Consider the following 15,173-nt stretch of genomic DNA (forward strand, 5'->3'; position numbering starts at 1 on the left):
ATATCGCACCTTTTTCATTTCAATTGACTTTTAAAGAACTCTGCACATGTTGAAAATGTTTAGTAGAGCTATTTTTTGTTGTTCGTAACACTATGCACAGAAGTAAAAATATGCTTATCAAAACAAAATTCAAAATAATATTTAAAAATATTTTCCAGTATTAGATTCTAATTATCTCTTCCGCTTATCTTCGCGACCTCCAGGTTGAAAAATCCTGATCTAGATGGATTGTAGAACTTCAAGTTGACTATTGAACAGGTGTTCGACACTTGCATCACGTCGATTTGAAGTCTGTTCTGCGCTTCTTCTTTGCAATAAACAAAATCTATGTATTTCTTGATGTATTGAGGCGTGCATCGAGAAATGGATCCTATACAAAACCTGATGGTGTTCCAAATAATAACTAGACAGCAATAAGCACCAAATCACTTCCCTAAACTGATGCTCAATCGAAAGAAAGTAATGATTATTGTTTGGCGACGGGATGTACAGTCATTCACTACAATTCCTAGAACTCTGCACAGCAAAAAAATGAGGTGTTGAAACAACACAAAATGACTACCACTTTAGCGTGTTACTTGTGTGTTAATTCAGCACCAAGCACATCGCCTTCAGAGCATATCAGAAATACCTCCTTACTGGCTGTGAGTATTTGCATTGTTTTTCTTGTCTGGTATGAGCAAAGCTTTGCGAAATATATTTCGCATTTATGGCAAGTAACTAATATTTATGGCAAGTAACTTCTATGTTTTCTGTAATCGGTCACAATAATATTGTTGTAAACTTGTGAATCATCTGACAACAGTTATACAGATAGCAGTGCTTCCATCGATTTTCTTTATCTGTTATTCTTGTGTCTTAGTATGACTGAACAGAAGATGGCAGAACTGTTCTCTATGTAACTGTTCTCAGATGATTAACAGGTTTACAACGATACGATATTATTGTGACCGATTACAGAAAACATAGAACATTATTCGTTACTTGGCATAAGTGCCAAATATATTTCGCAAAGCTTTGCTCATATTAAACGATAAATATCAATGCAAATTCTCTCAGGTAGTAACTAGTTATTTCTGATATGGTCGGAAGGCAATGTACTTGGCGTTCATTTCGAACTGGCCACCTAGAATCTCTAACCAGGTAAAAAAAATAGGGTATCCGTAGCTGGCGGAGAAAAATAAGCAAGTCATTTAGTGTGTCCATCCTCATTGATTAAATCGCGAACTTCATTAATACGGTTGGATAACTTACCTTTCTGAGGATTAAGGAAACAACCGTCGAATTGATTTTAAGCCTCTACGGAGGCTAATACTCCTAATTGATTCTTACTGTTGACGAACTTGCTATTCTCTTGGTTAACGATTTGTTTTCGATATTCTCCTCTTCGGAGGCTGATATCACCAAAACTAGTTGACGACTTTGGCATATCTACCGGATAACGAGTTATATTAGTGCTTCCTCTTCGGAGGAGTAGGCACCTTAATTAAATCCATCCTTAGATCATTGCTCTAAGACACCACAGTATACAGGGGCGATCAGTACCCTCTTTTGTGGTAAGCTGGCGCCATCTCCCAGTTTAGTTATTAAGATGTCTTCTCAGAAGCCAGCAGCAAAGTCAGATATAAAAAAAGTACAATCACCCCGGATTCCAGGTCTCAGGGGCAAAATAGCAAAACCAACGTACAAACAAGAAGATTTTCTAGTGCCTTTAGGCAAAAAGAAGCAAGTAGCCGCCCCAGCGAAATTGAAATCCACTGCACTTGAGCAGTCCAGTGCCTCACAACCATCCACTTCGAGTAAGCCTGAAGATATGGACTTCACGGTAGTAGGAACGCTGAAGCGACGTAGGTCTTCTTTAGCAAACATCAAGACAGAACACCTCACTAATAGTGTCTCCGACTATCCACCTCTTCCACTCAGTAATAAGTTCGAGGTCTTGTCCCCAGCACAATCAGATAATGCTAGTACTAGCACTAAAACTGCCACGACAAATCAGCCACCCAGTTTCAAGCCTCCTCCGATTTTCATTTACGGAATTACCAACACCTATACATTTATTAAGACCTTGTCACGAGCATTGAAGGAGCCCCTCTAGCTCAGTCAACTAAGGAGCGCATTCGGATTCAAGCGGCAAACAAAGATGGCTACAATTCTATCAAGGCTTACTGCGATCAAACGAAAACTGAGTATGCCACAGGGGTAGCAAAAAATGAAAGGCCTATTAAGGTGGTTGTCCGAAAACTGCCTATTGACACTGACTTAGACGATCTGAAGGATGAATTTATCCGACTGGGCTACAAACCAACAAGCGTTCATCAAATGTCTCGCAAAAGCAAGACAGATAACAAGAAAATTATGATGCCACTGTTTTTGATTGCTCTGGAACGAAGTGAAGCTATTAAGGAGATCTATGCTATCAACAACCTACTTCATTACAAGGTCCAAATCGAACCATATAAGCCTCCCTCGGTGCTACAGTGTTACAGATGCCAACGCTTGGGGCATTCACAGGACACCTGCCAAGCGCACCCGCGCTGTCTCAAATGTGGGCAATTTCATTTCACCCAGTCCTGCAGTAAAGCAGACTCCTCCACACCCGCCACTTGCGCAAATTGTCAGGGAGATCACCCGGCAAATTACCGTGGATGTCCAGTATTCAAATCCTATTCTGAGGCTCTTAAATTGCCGGCACAGCAGCCGAGAAAACTTCAAGATAAAGCGGAGAAAACTGTCAACAAACCAGCAGCAGAGACAATTCCCGTTCCCACTATTATTAATGTCCAACCTATGGCTACGGACAATGAAGACGCTGCAGCCCCTCCTGCTTCCCACATCCAACCAGCTTCTGCCGAAAAACAGGAGAGCCCCAAAGAAGACCTGGACCTAAAGTCTATTCTTTCATTCCTCAAGGAGTTACATTTCCACAAAATCATAACGCATACTAAACGTGGCATTACCCGTTTCCGTCAAGCAGCAGACTCAGCTTCCAAGGCTGCAGCAGTAATAGAAACAATAGCAGAAATGGTTGACGATGGCTGTTTCTAACTCCAGCGTCCTACATCATACACTTATCCTTGCTACATGGAATGCAGATGGTCTCGAGGGGCAGAAACAAATGCTAATTAGATTTCTCACACACCATAGAGTTGATGTCATGTTTGTACAAGAAACACACTTTACTGCTCGGATCACTACTTGGCGACTACCCAATTACATTGTCTATCGGCAGGATAGAGTGGGCAGACAGAAAGGATTACTACTTATAATCAAAAAGGCTTTCCCAGTCAGGTTGGTTACAATACCACCCCTACTCACTTTAGAGGCACTTGCTGTTGAGCTAATAACTCCAGGAGTTCCATTAATATTGGTTGCCGGGTACGGGTCCCCGGCCACACAACTAGAGCCCGCAGACTTCGATGTCATCGCAAACTTAGGGCCAAAGGTCATTTTAGCTGGAGATCTTAATGCTAAACATGGAGAATGGAACTCGATTACTTCAAACAGTGCTGGAGACGATTTACACCAATACCTCCTCACGTCCAACTTCAACATCAGTGCTCCGCCAGACCCAACTCATCATCCAAAGTTCGGCGGACAACCCGATGTGCTTGACGTCGCTCTTTGTAAAGACGTGTCCTTTACTGTCCATCCTTATGTCATCTCAGATTTAGACTCTGACCATGATCCCGTCATTTTTCACGTCTCACACCGCAGCATTGCCCATTGTGCTCCTATTTTTAAGCAAATAGAAACCGATTGGGATATCTTTAAACAAAAACTAAACACTATGATCGATCTCCGAGATCGGCCAGCTACTATTGAGGACATCGACCAAGCGGTTTCTCACATCACATTAGCACTTCGAACAGCAGAGGCAGCAAGCTCCACTACTAAAATCTCTCCAACGCACACAGGACAATGTGACAGTCTACATCTGCAGATCTATCTTCATTTAAAACGTTGGGCTAGACGCCGATGGCAGCACACACTACATCCAGCATACAAAACATTATGGAATAAACTGCGTGCGAAGCTCAAGATGCTCACACAGCGACAAACTCAACAGTACTGGGAAGATACTTTTCGAAATATCACAGCAAATGATCGAAAAATTTGGACATTCTCTAAATCCTTTCAGCGTGCTACAAATGCTTCCAGAGCTAGAATCCTTCAAGGCCCACAAGGACTGACTCAAGACCCACAGTCGCAAGCGGATATTTTCGCTGACTCCCTGGAAGAACAGTTCCAGCCTAACAGATCACGTCTTGATCCCTATCTCAAACAGCACATCCGAACCACACTACATAGCCTAACTACACAAAACCCTATACACGACATCATCTTAGTTACAACTCGAGAAATAGAAAGACATATCAAATGTCTGCCGGCGAAGACAGCATCCGGGCCCGACAGAATTCGATCTGATATCCTAAAACATCCAACCAGAAAACTACTGGTCTTCCTAACCTATTTATTCAATGCCATCTTTCACTTATGCTATTTCCCGAAGACCTGGAAGGAAGCTCGTATTATCACCATCCCGAAGCCCGGGAAGAATCCACTTCTCCCGGAAAACTATAGGCCAATAAGTCTTCTGTCACACCTAAGTAAACTCTTTGAACGTGTGATTCTCTGGAGGCTGAAACAGCATGTAGCTACTAAAGACCTTCTCCCATTTCATCAGTTCGGGTTTCGTGCACAACATAGCACTACTACACAACTCGTGCGAGTAGTGGATCATTTAACAGTGGCTTTCAACAGAAAACAACACACCCTTGGAGTCTACCTGGATGTCTCAAAAGCCTTTGATAAAGTATGGTTAGCTGGAATTTTATATAAACTATACACGCAAGGTTTTCCAGATCGTCTTCTCCATTTACTGCGTTCCTACCTCATTGGCAGAAAATTCCATGTGTCTGTTGACGGTGTTAAATCCACGTCTAGACCTATTAAAGCAGGTGTTCCACAAGGCGCTGTACTTTCACCGCTTTTATATAATCTGTACACAGCAGATATCCCGACCTTACCCCATTGCTTTGTTGCAACATACGCCGACGATACTGCCTTTTTCACGACCAGTAGCTCACTTGCACAGTGTTACATATACATGCAACGCCAACTCATAGCTTTTCAAGAATGGGCAAGACGTTGGAGAATGAAAATTAATGCCGACAAAAGCTGTGCTGTCATCCACAGTCGGAGACGCATCCGCATCCATCGAAATCTAAACTATGAGAACACACGCATTCCTCATGCTACGCACGCCAAATATTTGGGTGTAACTTTAGATCGTGGTCTAACGTTCGCCACACACATTAGAGACATAAAACAGAGAGCATTACGAAAAATCTCAGCGTTGCACCCCATCTTGCGCTGTAGCTCCCTTTCTCACGAGGTCCGAGTTCACATCTTCAAAATGATAATCCTGTCTACCATCTCTTATGCATGCCCTGCCTGGCAACATGCTTCCCATAGTCACGTACAAACTCTCGAAAGTGTGTAAACTCGAGCTGGTCGTATAATCACTGGTCACAACAGATATACTCGAAACAGCCAGATCCTGGAAGACTTAGAGCTACCCACTGTCAGAGACGTTCTACGGCATCTCCACAATAAGTTCTGGCGTACTTTACCCAGACATATAAATCCAGCTATAGCTAATATCGGCACCGAATGCGCACTGCGGAACGTCCATCGAACACCACGCATTTAAAATCTCTCCAGAACTGGTAAAGAAGTCATAATCAGCTACTCTGCGACAGTTGCAGATGTAGTCTCCCATACATACCAAAACAATAGTAACATACAACAAACCACCAGCACATCTTGATATATTCCTTATACCATATTACTCATGGACTCAGGGGCTCCGGCCCGATACTCTATACATAACCACAAAATTACCGTGACCGTGTTGGCGTTGAATTAACACACAAGTAACACGCTAAAGTGATAGTTATTTTGTGTTGTTTTAACACCTCATTTTTTACTGTGTGGCGAAACAACCACACCTTAGAAGTATTGGCAAGAAACCAGGAATATGCACCAAAAATAGAAAAAAATATAGTTTGCATCGGTCAATCGAAAGAAGCCAATTCTTCTAAAGGGTAACGCGAGACCAAATGTCTCAAATAACTGCGCACAAAAATTAAACGAAATATTACTTCCCCCAATTTGTTCACCTGACTTTTCTTCCACTAATCACTACCTTTTCAAGAACCCAGACACCTTCCCGAAGAAGAAGGTATTCAATAACTACTGTAAGTAGCACTCGAAAACACCTTCGAAAAGTTCATCCGTAAGAGAACTTCAGAGGTTTACGCTACCGGAATCGATAAACTTGTTTGTTGTTGGCAAAAATGGATAAAAACTAACGGTATTGTATTTAAGGCTGCAGACTACTAAATATTTTTGAAAATCTAATAATTTTTCTTTTGCCCGTTTCTCGTAAGTGGAAAGAGGTAATAAAATGTAACTTACCACAATAATAGATAATGTTATTCTACACTTGAAAATACAAATCGGAAGAATTTTCAGTGTTGCCATCCATAGAAATTACAGTGTGACCAGAATTTGAATTACTCAAAAATCTAGGTAAAGGCAGCGACTAGAAAAATAAACTCAACGGTAATTGATGACTTATCATGCTGTCTATCCTTCTTGTTTACTACTTTTTAAATAATGTTTCTATTTATTTTTTAATAACTTATTTATTTTGTAAGAATTTATGTAAGGTTTATAAAATAAATAGAAATATTATTTAAAAAGTAGTAAACAAGAAGGATAGACAGCATGATAAGTCATCAATTACCGTTGAGTTTATTTTTCTAGTCGCTGCCTTTACCTAGATTTTTGAGTAATTCAAATTCTGGTCACACTGTTATTTCTATGGATGGCAACACTGAAAATTCTTTCAATCCGTATTTTCGGGTGTAGAATAGCATTATATATTATTGTGGTAAGTTACATTTTATTATCTCTTTCCACTTACGAAAAACGGCCAAAAGAAAAATTATTAGTCTTTCAAAAATATTTAGTAGTCTGCAAATAACTTTCATTCTAAGTTGAGATGTGTTTCTTTAAAGTTAATAGTTCAGTACTGCAATTATTTTTGCATCAATTTGATATAAAGGGTATTTCAAAATGAATGCTTTGTAGTATTTATTAGAATTAACTTACAATAAACATCAAATGAAAGAACAACTCTAACAGTTTTGTACGCCTATAGTTACAGCGCAACCATCTGAGTGGAGAGTTTTAAGGAAATACTTACAATACGTCCTTATCGTTTACAGTTGCTACAAGGTGTAAAGCTTACAGATTACGGTTTACGTGACAATTTTGCAAATGAAATATTGCTGCATGACGATGAAGATTTTCTAAATGCATCGACATTTCACCTAAGTAACGATGTGAACAGTGGCGGCAATTGGACGTTAAAAGTGGGAGTGGGGGGCAAGACTTCACGGAAGGTTGTATAACTAATATGATACTATCTTTTTTGGTTAAAATACACTATATCGTATTTCATATTTTATTAAGTAAATTGACAAGACCAACGCAAGTAAGTACTAGCGCTTTGTACCCTTAAACAGAGATTTGATTCCTTGCTTATGAACATCTTAAAATTCAAAGCGGCTTATTAATATATTGAATCCTTGTAAGAAATGAAAGTATGCTGGAATTATTGTGTTCCAATAGGTGAATTTTTGGGTTATTTTCCGTGGCAATTAAAACGCAATTTCTGCAGCTTTCTTAACTCCACGGAAGGACAACCATCACGTACTCACGCAACGCAGAATACTATATGGCACCATCTTTGTCTATGAACCACTAATACATACAAAAAATTTACATTTCCAAATGAAACCATATACATTAATGGGTTACTTCAAAAAGTGGGGGCAACTGCCTCCCTTTGCCCCCCTCCCCTAATCGCCGCCCATGGATGTGAACACTCATAATGTTCGCGTCTGGGGGTCAGCAAATCTCTACTAGATGGTACAGTTGCAACGAAACTCCCCTAAATTGAATGTGTTTTGTGGCATATCCCGGCGGAAAGTTTAAGGACCTTTCTCACCTATCGACTCGATGTGTGGCGTGTGACGAATGGTGCTCATATTGAACACTTGTAGCAAAAACTGTTTGAGTTGTTCTATTACATGGTCTATTATTTATAATTGTACGTTAAATATAATAAATACTACAAAGCCATAAAACCCCGAAATTTAATTTGAAATGCCCTGCATATTGGATTTTCTACACCTTTAATCTGGTAGTATTTCCTAGTATGTAAGAAAATGATAGTTGCACTGTCGATATTTGCACTGTACAAAATTTTAGGATTTTTATTATCTAAAAGTTACAAGAACGTTATATATAGTGTTGTCCACGAGACGAAAAATATAGTTTTCTAATCTCGTCTCGTCTCAATTCTCGAAAAGATTTTCTAATCTGGTCTCGATATTGTCCTGGTCTTGTTTTGTAAATTTATGTCCTGAGTTTTCCCTTCACTTTATCTAGAAGGTATACTATAATAATATCGCGTCACGAGAGGTCCACCAAGGGTAAGATATAGCAACATTTAAAACATATTTATTATTAGCATTGGATTACCCGGTTTGCTGGGTTAAAATAAAAATTTTCAATGCACAATTCCTTATCTCCTGTGTTTGATACCCGTAAAAAAAAAATTTTTTGTTTTTACTGGTATGGATTTAATAGCTGTCAAAAGTATCCCTGTTCATCTCAGTGACCCCGAAAACTATGGTTTTGGCACTAATATCGGTTATTTTCGATCATTTTTAAGTATCTCCCTCACCCCTTTCCCTAAGTTGCACCGTCAAAATGAAATCACAAAACTATCCCAGACGCTACCTCATCTATGTTGAAAATTTGATCGAGATCGGTCGGGTGGTTCAAGAGATTAAGAGTCACAAACATATTCATTTTCAGTTTTATAGTAGAGATTTAAGTGTATTTTTTACACTAAAATACAAATGCTGAGCAAAGCAACGTTTTACTATAAAATAATAAAATAATAATTGTGACAGTTTCGGATATCTAACATATCCTTCTTCAGATACTATCGAAAATAAACTAGGAATGCAATGGATGTACCCGATTGCAATGAAATGAGCTGAGCGAGCTTAAACTACGTAATAATTCCTGGCCATTATGCAATAATAAATGCCATTTTTAATTGTTGACAAAAAAATCGCGTGAAAACTTTTTCCCATGTTAAGTCTATGCAAGCGTTTTTCGGTGATTATTCCTCGATGGTACATCGGATTTTTGATTTCGACCTATGTTGTCACTCAACACGACATACTCTATCAGCGTGCTAAGTTTTCTTGAGATCGGCCAAACGGTCTAGGGGGAAGCGTTTTTCGGTCATTATTCCTCGATGGTACATCGGATTTTTGATTTCGACCTATGTTGTCACTCAGCACGACATACTCTATCAGCGTGCTAAGTTTGGTTGAGATCGGCCAAACGGTCTAGGAGGAAGCGTTTTTCGGTCATTATTCCTCGATGGTACATCGGATTTTTGATTTCGACCTATGTTGTCACTCAGCACGACATACTCTATCAGCGTGCTAAGTTTGGTTGAGATCGGCCAAATGGTCTAGGAGGAGTTCGCGGACAACCAAACGGCTAACCCGAGTATAAGAGCTTCGCTTCGCTCAGCTCAATGAATATATATATATATTCGAAAGTCTTAATTTGTAGCTTAGTTTACACTGGAACAGGCAGAATTTTGGTGTTTAGTTTCAATTTGATCAACTTCTATTAGATTGGATGATTCATTATTGATCAAACAATCAGCGTTCAGAATTTTCCGTGTTTTCTGTTATATATGTTTGTTAAATCATCATCATAGGTATTCTGCCTTTTTTGGCAGGTCACTTGCCGCAGCTGAGAAGCTTCCATGCTCCACGGTCCTCCTTTAACTTCTGTCTGTTAAAAGAATTTTTAAAATTCTAATAATGTCTTTATATATATATATATATATATATATATATATATATATATATATATATATATATATATATGTGCATTTTCATTTATTTTCGATAGTGTGTGAAGAAGGATATTTTAGATATCCGAAACTGTCACATTTATTATTTTATTATTCTATAATAAAACGTTGCTTTGCTCAGCATTTGTATTTCAGTGTAAGTTATTGAATATAGCAAAGCTAGTATGAATCAGTTAGTTAAGTGTATTGTGTAATGCCTTACGAATCTTTAAAGGTGAATGGGGCTCTTCATTGTGTTCATACGATCACTTTATCACTTTATAGTTTCTATACTATGAATCATGTAACATTAGAGCAATGTTTGAGATCTAAAATATAAAAACAATTAGTGTTATCTCCGAGACTCGTAATCTTTTTTCTCGAAAACAGGCCGAAAGTTGTCATGCTTCTCGTCTCATCTGGGATTTAAGAGATACTTCTCAGCTCGACTCTTGTCCCGTATTCAAAACAAAATTACAAATTTCTCGTCTCGAGGGCACCACTAGTTACAAGGTAAATAGTTCATCGTGTAAATAATTTGTAAAGATGTAAAAAAAGAATCTTTGGTTTTTATTGATATTTTTTCTAAAGAAAAGTAAAAAGTCATCATTTCCAAATCTAAATTTACATTTAAAATTATCAATGCTCAGATATCGCGTCTTACCGTTGTCCCATATTAGTCGCCGTGATAGGAATACCATCCAGTGACCATTGGAAATGCGGTGGAGGATTTCCTGTTGCGGAACACTTGAGTGACACCGAAGGACCTGGTCGAAGAGCCTGTTCTATGAAAGTGTATTGCAGTTCCGGTGCTGTTTCTGAAACACAGAGGAACACATGTATACATTATACAATACACTGATAAAGTAAGGTGACCTATAAAGGAGATTTCATAAACATCAGGTTGTCTAGAGAGTATTGAGTCTTTGGAGACCAAAATTGAGAACATTAATTATGATTGAAAACATCAAATTGGAACCAATTTAAACTAAAATAATGTTCGTTTGGCATATTTATTTTAAAAAAAACTAGATAAATGTTTATCCTTCGTTTTTCATTATAATTTAGCCATGAAACAATCGCCTTAAATATATACAACCCCTGTATACAACTATGTTGTGTTGGAATGTATAATTCATAGGATACGATGCTTTACTTTAAAAAAGAATCAACACTTCCAGTGTACCCCTAAGAAATGTAATAAAGAAATTACGAGTACGCTTTTTTTTAAATATTCAATTACAAGTGGACAATCTACACAAAACTTGGAATCGACCAGCGAAAACGGCACGTTTCTAGCACTTGTGGTTTTCGACATCTCATTCTCGAAAGAATTGCAGACAAACATATAAACGTAGCAATTTAATGTATAGATATTAGTTATAAGCATATTATTGAAAAATAAAACTAATCATGACCTAACGTTTTGACAATACGAGCAATATTCTTCTCATTGATTACTTTCACCTGGTACAAACGTTAATTTAAAGTTTTCGATAAGCTACAGAAAAATAATGTGAAAAGGTCGATTTTGTCACAATAAGAAACTTATCTTGCATCACAATAACACTCGCCTCCAATGTGTCGCTGCAATGTTCGGAAACAATGAGTTGGGATATGATTTGTTATCACATTCGTCTTATTCACCAAATTTGGTTCAATTAGACTTTTTTTTTATTACTTCTCGAAGCTGAAAAAATATCTTGATGGAGTTCGATTTAGATTTTATAGCATTGGTGGTAAACTATTTTATAGACTTGGAAGACTGTGTGAGGTAATAATGTCAAAGGATGCTATGTTGAAAAAGAAACAAATTTTTCAAGATGACAATCAATACTTTGTATGCCATTCTGAACACTTTGTAGAAAGAGTTACGAGACCTCACGTTTCGCCCGTTAGTTATAGTTTTTCTAGAACATTTTTAGGTTTAAAAGTTTCTATTTGTCTCATAAAACAATTTCTTCCGTACTTTAATAAAGTGTCCCATTAAGAACGCAGCTTCTCAAGTGCCCGCCATTTCTGTTCTAGTAAGTTGGCAGCACTGAATGTTACACGATTTTCATCTGTTCTCTTTCTGGTTAGTAGCTACCAAGGATGTTATAAAATGCAGGATCTGCCCATACAACAAAATCGTGAAGCCATACGTCACAGCTTCGCCACACCTACTCTGCTCACTCCGCGCCACTAAGATCGCAATGTTTCGAGCCAACAATCATGGCAGAAACGAGAGTAGCCAATCACACGTGAAGGATAAGACGATGTGCGGTTGTTTTTTTGGCTTTATTGAGTTCATATGTTGAAGATACGAATGGGCAGATCCTCTATTAGCCACGGAGTGCTCAACAGCGCATGATCATAATCTGTTTTCTACCGGGTAGAAATGGAGCGCGTCGTTTACCCTGTATATCAGTATTTCCGTCCATCCGGAAAACAAACAAACTAAAAGATAAAAATAACAATTGGTAAATGACCAGCAATTTTGGGAAAGATGTAAAGGCTTAAAAATTTGGAATCGAGTTACTTCCTAAAGGTGATCCACCCAGCTTTCCACATATTCCCGTAGTGGGTATTATAAATGAATTACTCCTTGGTAATATGCAACCGAATTGTATCTAAATGTCAGGGGTCGCGATAACTCAGTAGTAGAGTGTACACCTTTGCTGCAGGAGGTCCTTGGTTCGATCCCAGCTCGTGCCAAGTGAACCTTGTGTTGGACAAACAACATGGCGTGGGTTTCCTCGGGGTTCTTCCCTTTCCTCCCACTTTCTTCATTCCACCATTTCATTTATGGTATTTCTCATCATCATTGTCTCCTTTAGCCTAAACCGGCTTATCCGTGGGACGTAAAACTTAAACGTTTTCATTTCATTTTCATTTTCCGATCAAGCTTGCCAAGAAGTCAAAAATATTGAACGTAACTGAATGCTATTCAACCAACATGACATTTAGATACAAATGAAATCTTTGAGCTTTACGTCGCAGGATTACGTCGGCTAGGTTACAAGAGATAGTGATGATGAGAAGTGATTGAAATAGTGGACTGAAGAAAGTGGGAGGAGACGGAAGAACTCCGAGGAAACCCACACACCCCGTGTTTGTTCAACAAAAAGCTTACTTGGTGCGAGCTGGGATCGAACCAAGGACTCTATAAACTAGAGGTGAACGCTCTATTACTGAGCAACGTCGGACCCCACAAGCAACAAGTAGGCCTATACTAAATTTTACAAACGCTAATATCAACACCAGGGATCGGTTCGTTAATGGTAACGCTGAAGCAAGGGCATAAATCACCCATGTATGCTTCTTTAAAAATAATATCAAGTCAGTGTTTTCAAACGTATGGTTGCTAACCACTTTTTTTAAGGTTAACCCGATCAAAGGGTTACGCCCTTTCTTCGGTGAGAGGAAATCTAGGTATAGGGTTTTACTTTATTCATAGTTGGGCATTGAGAGTTTGAGGAGCATTAATTTATTTTATTCTTTTGTGGTCATCATTTTTCTTTCTTCAATATGGCTTTGGAGGCATCAGTTGGCATAAGGAAGGCATCAGTAGATGTAGGGTCCATTTATTATTCACTATTGCATTAAGGAGGCCGGGCTATGGTTGTAAAATGAGAGATGAGGTGAAGTGCTGATAGACGCCACAACAAACACCGGGATATGGTTAGTGTAGACAAATGAATGGTTATATTCTGCCCTGGGGCGTCACAGGGCTGATGATGACAGATGAAGCCCGCTGCTAACAACATTGATGAAACACTAGTGCAGAGATGGATAAATGCATGGACTAAGGTAAGGTGGACGGTATATAGCAAAATCGGCCTTGTGGGGGTCATTATCGTCTAAAGTGTTATGGTAAAGAGTAAGAAGATGTTGAAGAGGTGTGGCTTGATGTTGAGGAGGGGTATCATGAATGATATCCTGGTGTCGAGGAAGAGCGAATTACTTCGGCAATGACTTGTTATGTATTTTGTGCGGAGCGTTTCCAAGTGTTGTAAGGTGGTGGGAAAATTGATACGGCGATAAAGATCGGCAGTTGGTGCTGGTAGTCTTATGCGATAAGCAAGGCGGAGAGCATGACGTTCGGATATTGCAAGTCTAGTATATAGTGCGTCAGAGGCAGAGATCCAGCATATATGGCCATGTGTGAGAGCAGGTCGAAGGAAAAACCTTATAAGTCTTAATAACAGTGTCAGTGTGTACGCCCCAAGTGGTGCCCACTAGCCGCCGGAGAAGGTTTAATCGATTTGTAACCTGTGATCGGATTTTCTGTAAGTGAGGTTTCCAGCTGAGTTTTGAGTCAAAGATGATGCCGAGGTATGTTACTTGTGATGATGGGCGTATGAAAGTGCCATTGACGTGAATATGAAGAAGAGCAGGATTGCGATAAATTCGTGATCGGCAGCGAGGTGAAAGAAAAATGGTAGCCTGTGTTTTGAGGGGATTTATGGTTAGGCGCCACTTGTCACACTAGGAGGTGAAGGCATCAATTGCTTGTTGGAGTGTTCGATTTATGTGTTGAACAGTGTTGGCTGTGGTGAAAAAAGCTGTATCATCGGCATATTGATATAATGAGACATTTTGTGGTAGAGGGGGCAGGTCTGCGACGTATAATATATAAAGAAGGGGTGAAAGAACAGAGCCTTGAGGAACACCACAGTGAAGAAAGATCGGATGTGAAAGTGATTGGTTGATGGTAATGTAAGTCATACGATTTGAAAGGAAAGAATGGATACATCTGATGTAGGAGAAAGGAAGATGAAAAGAGTGAAGTTTTGCAATGAGGCCGGCATGCCAAACTTTGTCAAAAACCTTTTCAAGATCGAACAATAACAGGCAGGAAGGTTTGGAGGTGTTGTAATGATTAGTTATGGCGGTCGTGAGGCGTAAGAGTTGATCGGAAATACTGATGTTTGGGCGAAAACCAGCTTGATGAAGAGGAATGAGGTTTCGTTCAGAAAGATGGTTATGAAGGCGACTGACAAGAATGCGTTCAAAGATTTTACTGAGTACTGATGTCAATTGTATAGGACGGTATGATGAGAGTTCTGTAGGAGATTTATTGGGTTTAGTGAAAAGCAGAGTTTTTGAGATTTTCCATTGTGGTGGATAAAAGCCGGTGCGGAGAATGAAGTTGTATATGGCTGCA

The 15,173-nt window shown here is 39.1% G+C and overlaps 1 protein-coding gene across 1 annotated transcript in view; it reads right to left on the minus strand.

Moving 5' to 3' along the window:
- The window catches only part of LOC145690710 (cell adhesion molecule Dscam1-like), a 934,280-nt gene that overhangs the window by 127,244 nt on the left and 791,863 nt on the right, over window positions 1–15,173 (minus strand). Inside the window, exon 10 of the mRNA XM_081765878.1 lies at window positions 10,689–10,842. Within this exon, the coding sequence (XP_081622004.1) occupies window positions 10,689–10,842 (154 nt within the window). The remainder of the gene's footprint in view (window positions 1–10,688; window positions 10,843–15,173) is intronic.

The sequence above is a fragment of the Thermobia domestica genome, chromosome 7 (genome assembly GCF_964235325.1).
Source record: "Thermobia domestica chromosome 7, izTheDome1.hap1.1, whole genome shotgun sequence".
In the NCBI taxonomy this organism is placed as follows: Eukaryota; Metazoa; Arthropoda; class Insecta; order Zygentoma; family Lepismatidae; genus Thermobia; species Thermobia domestica.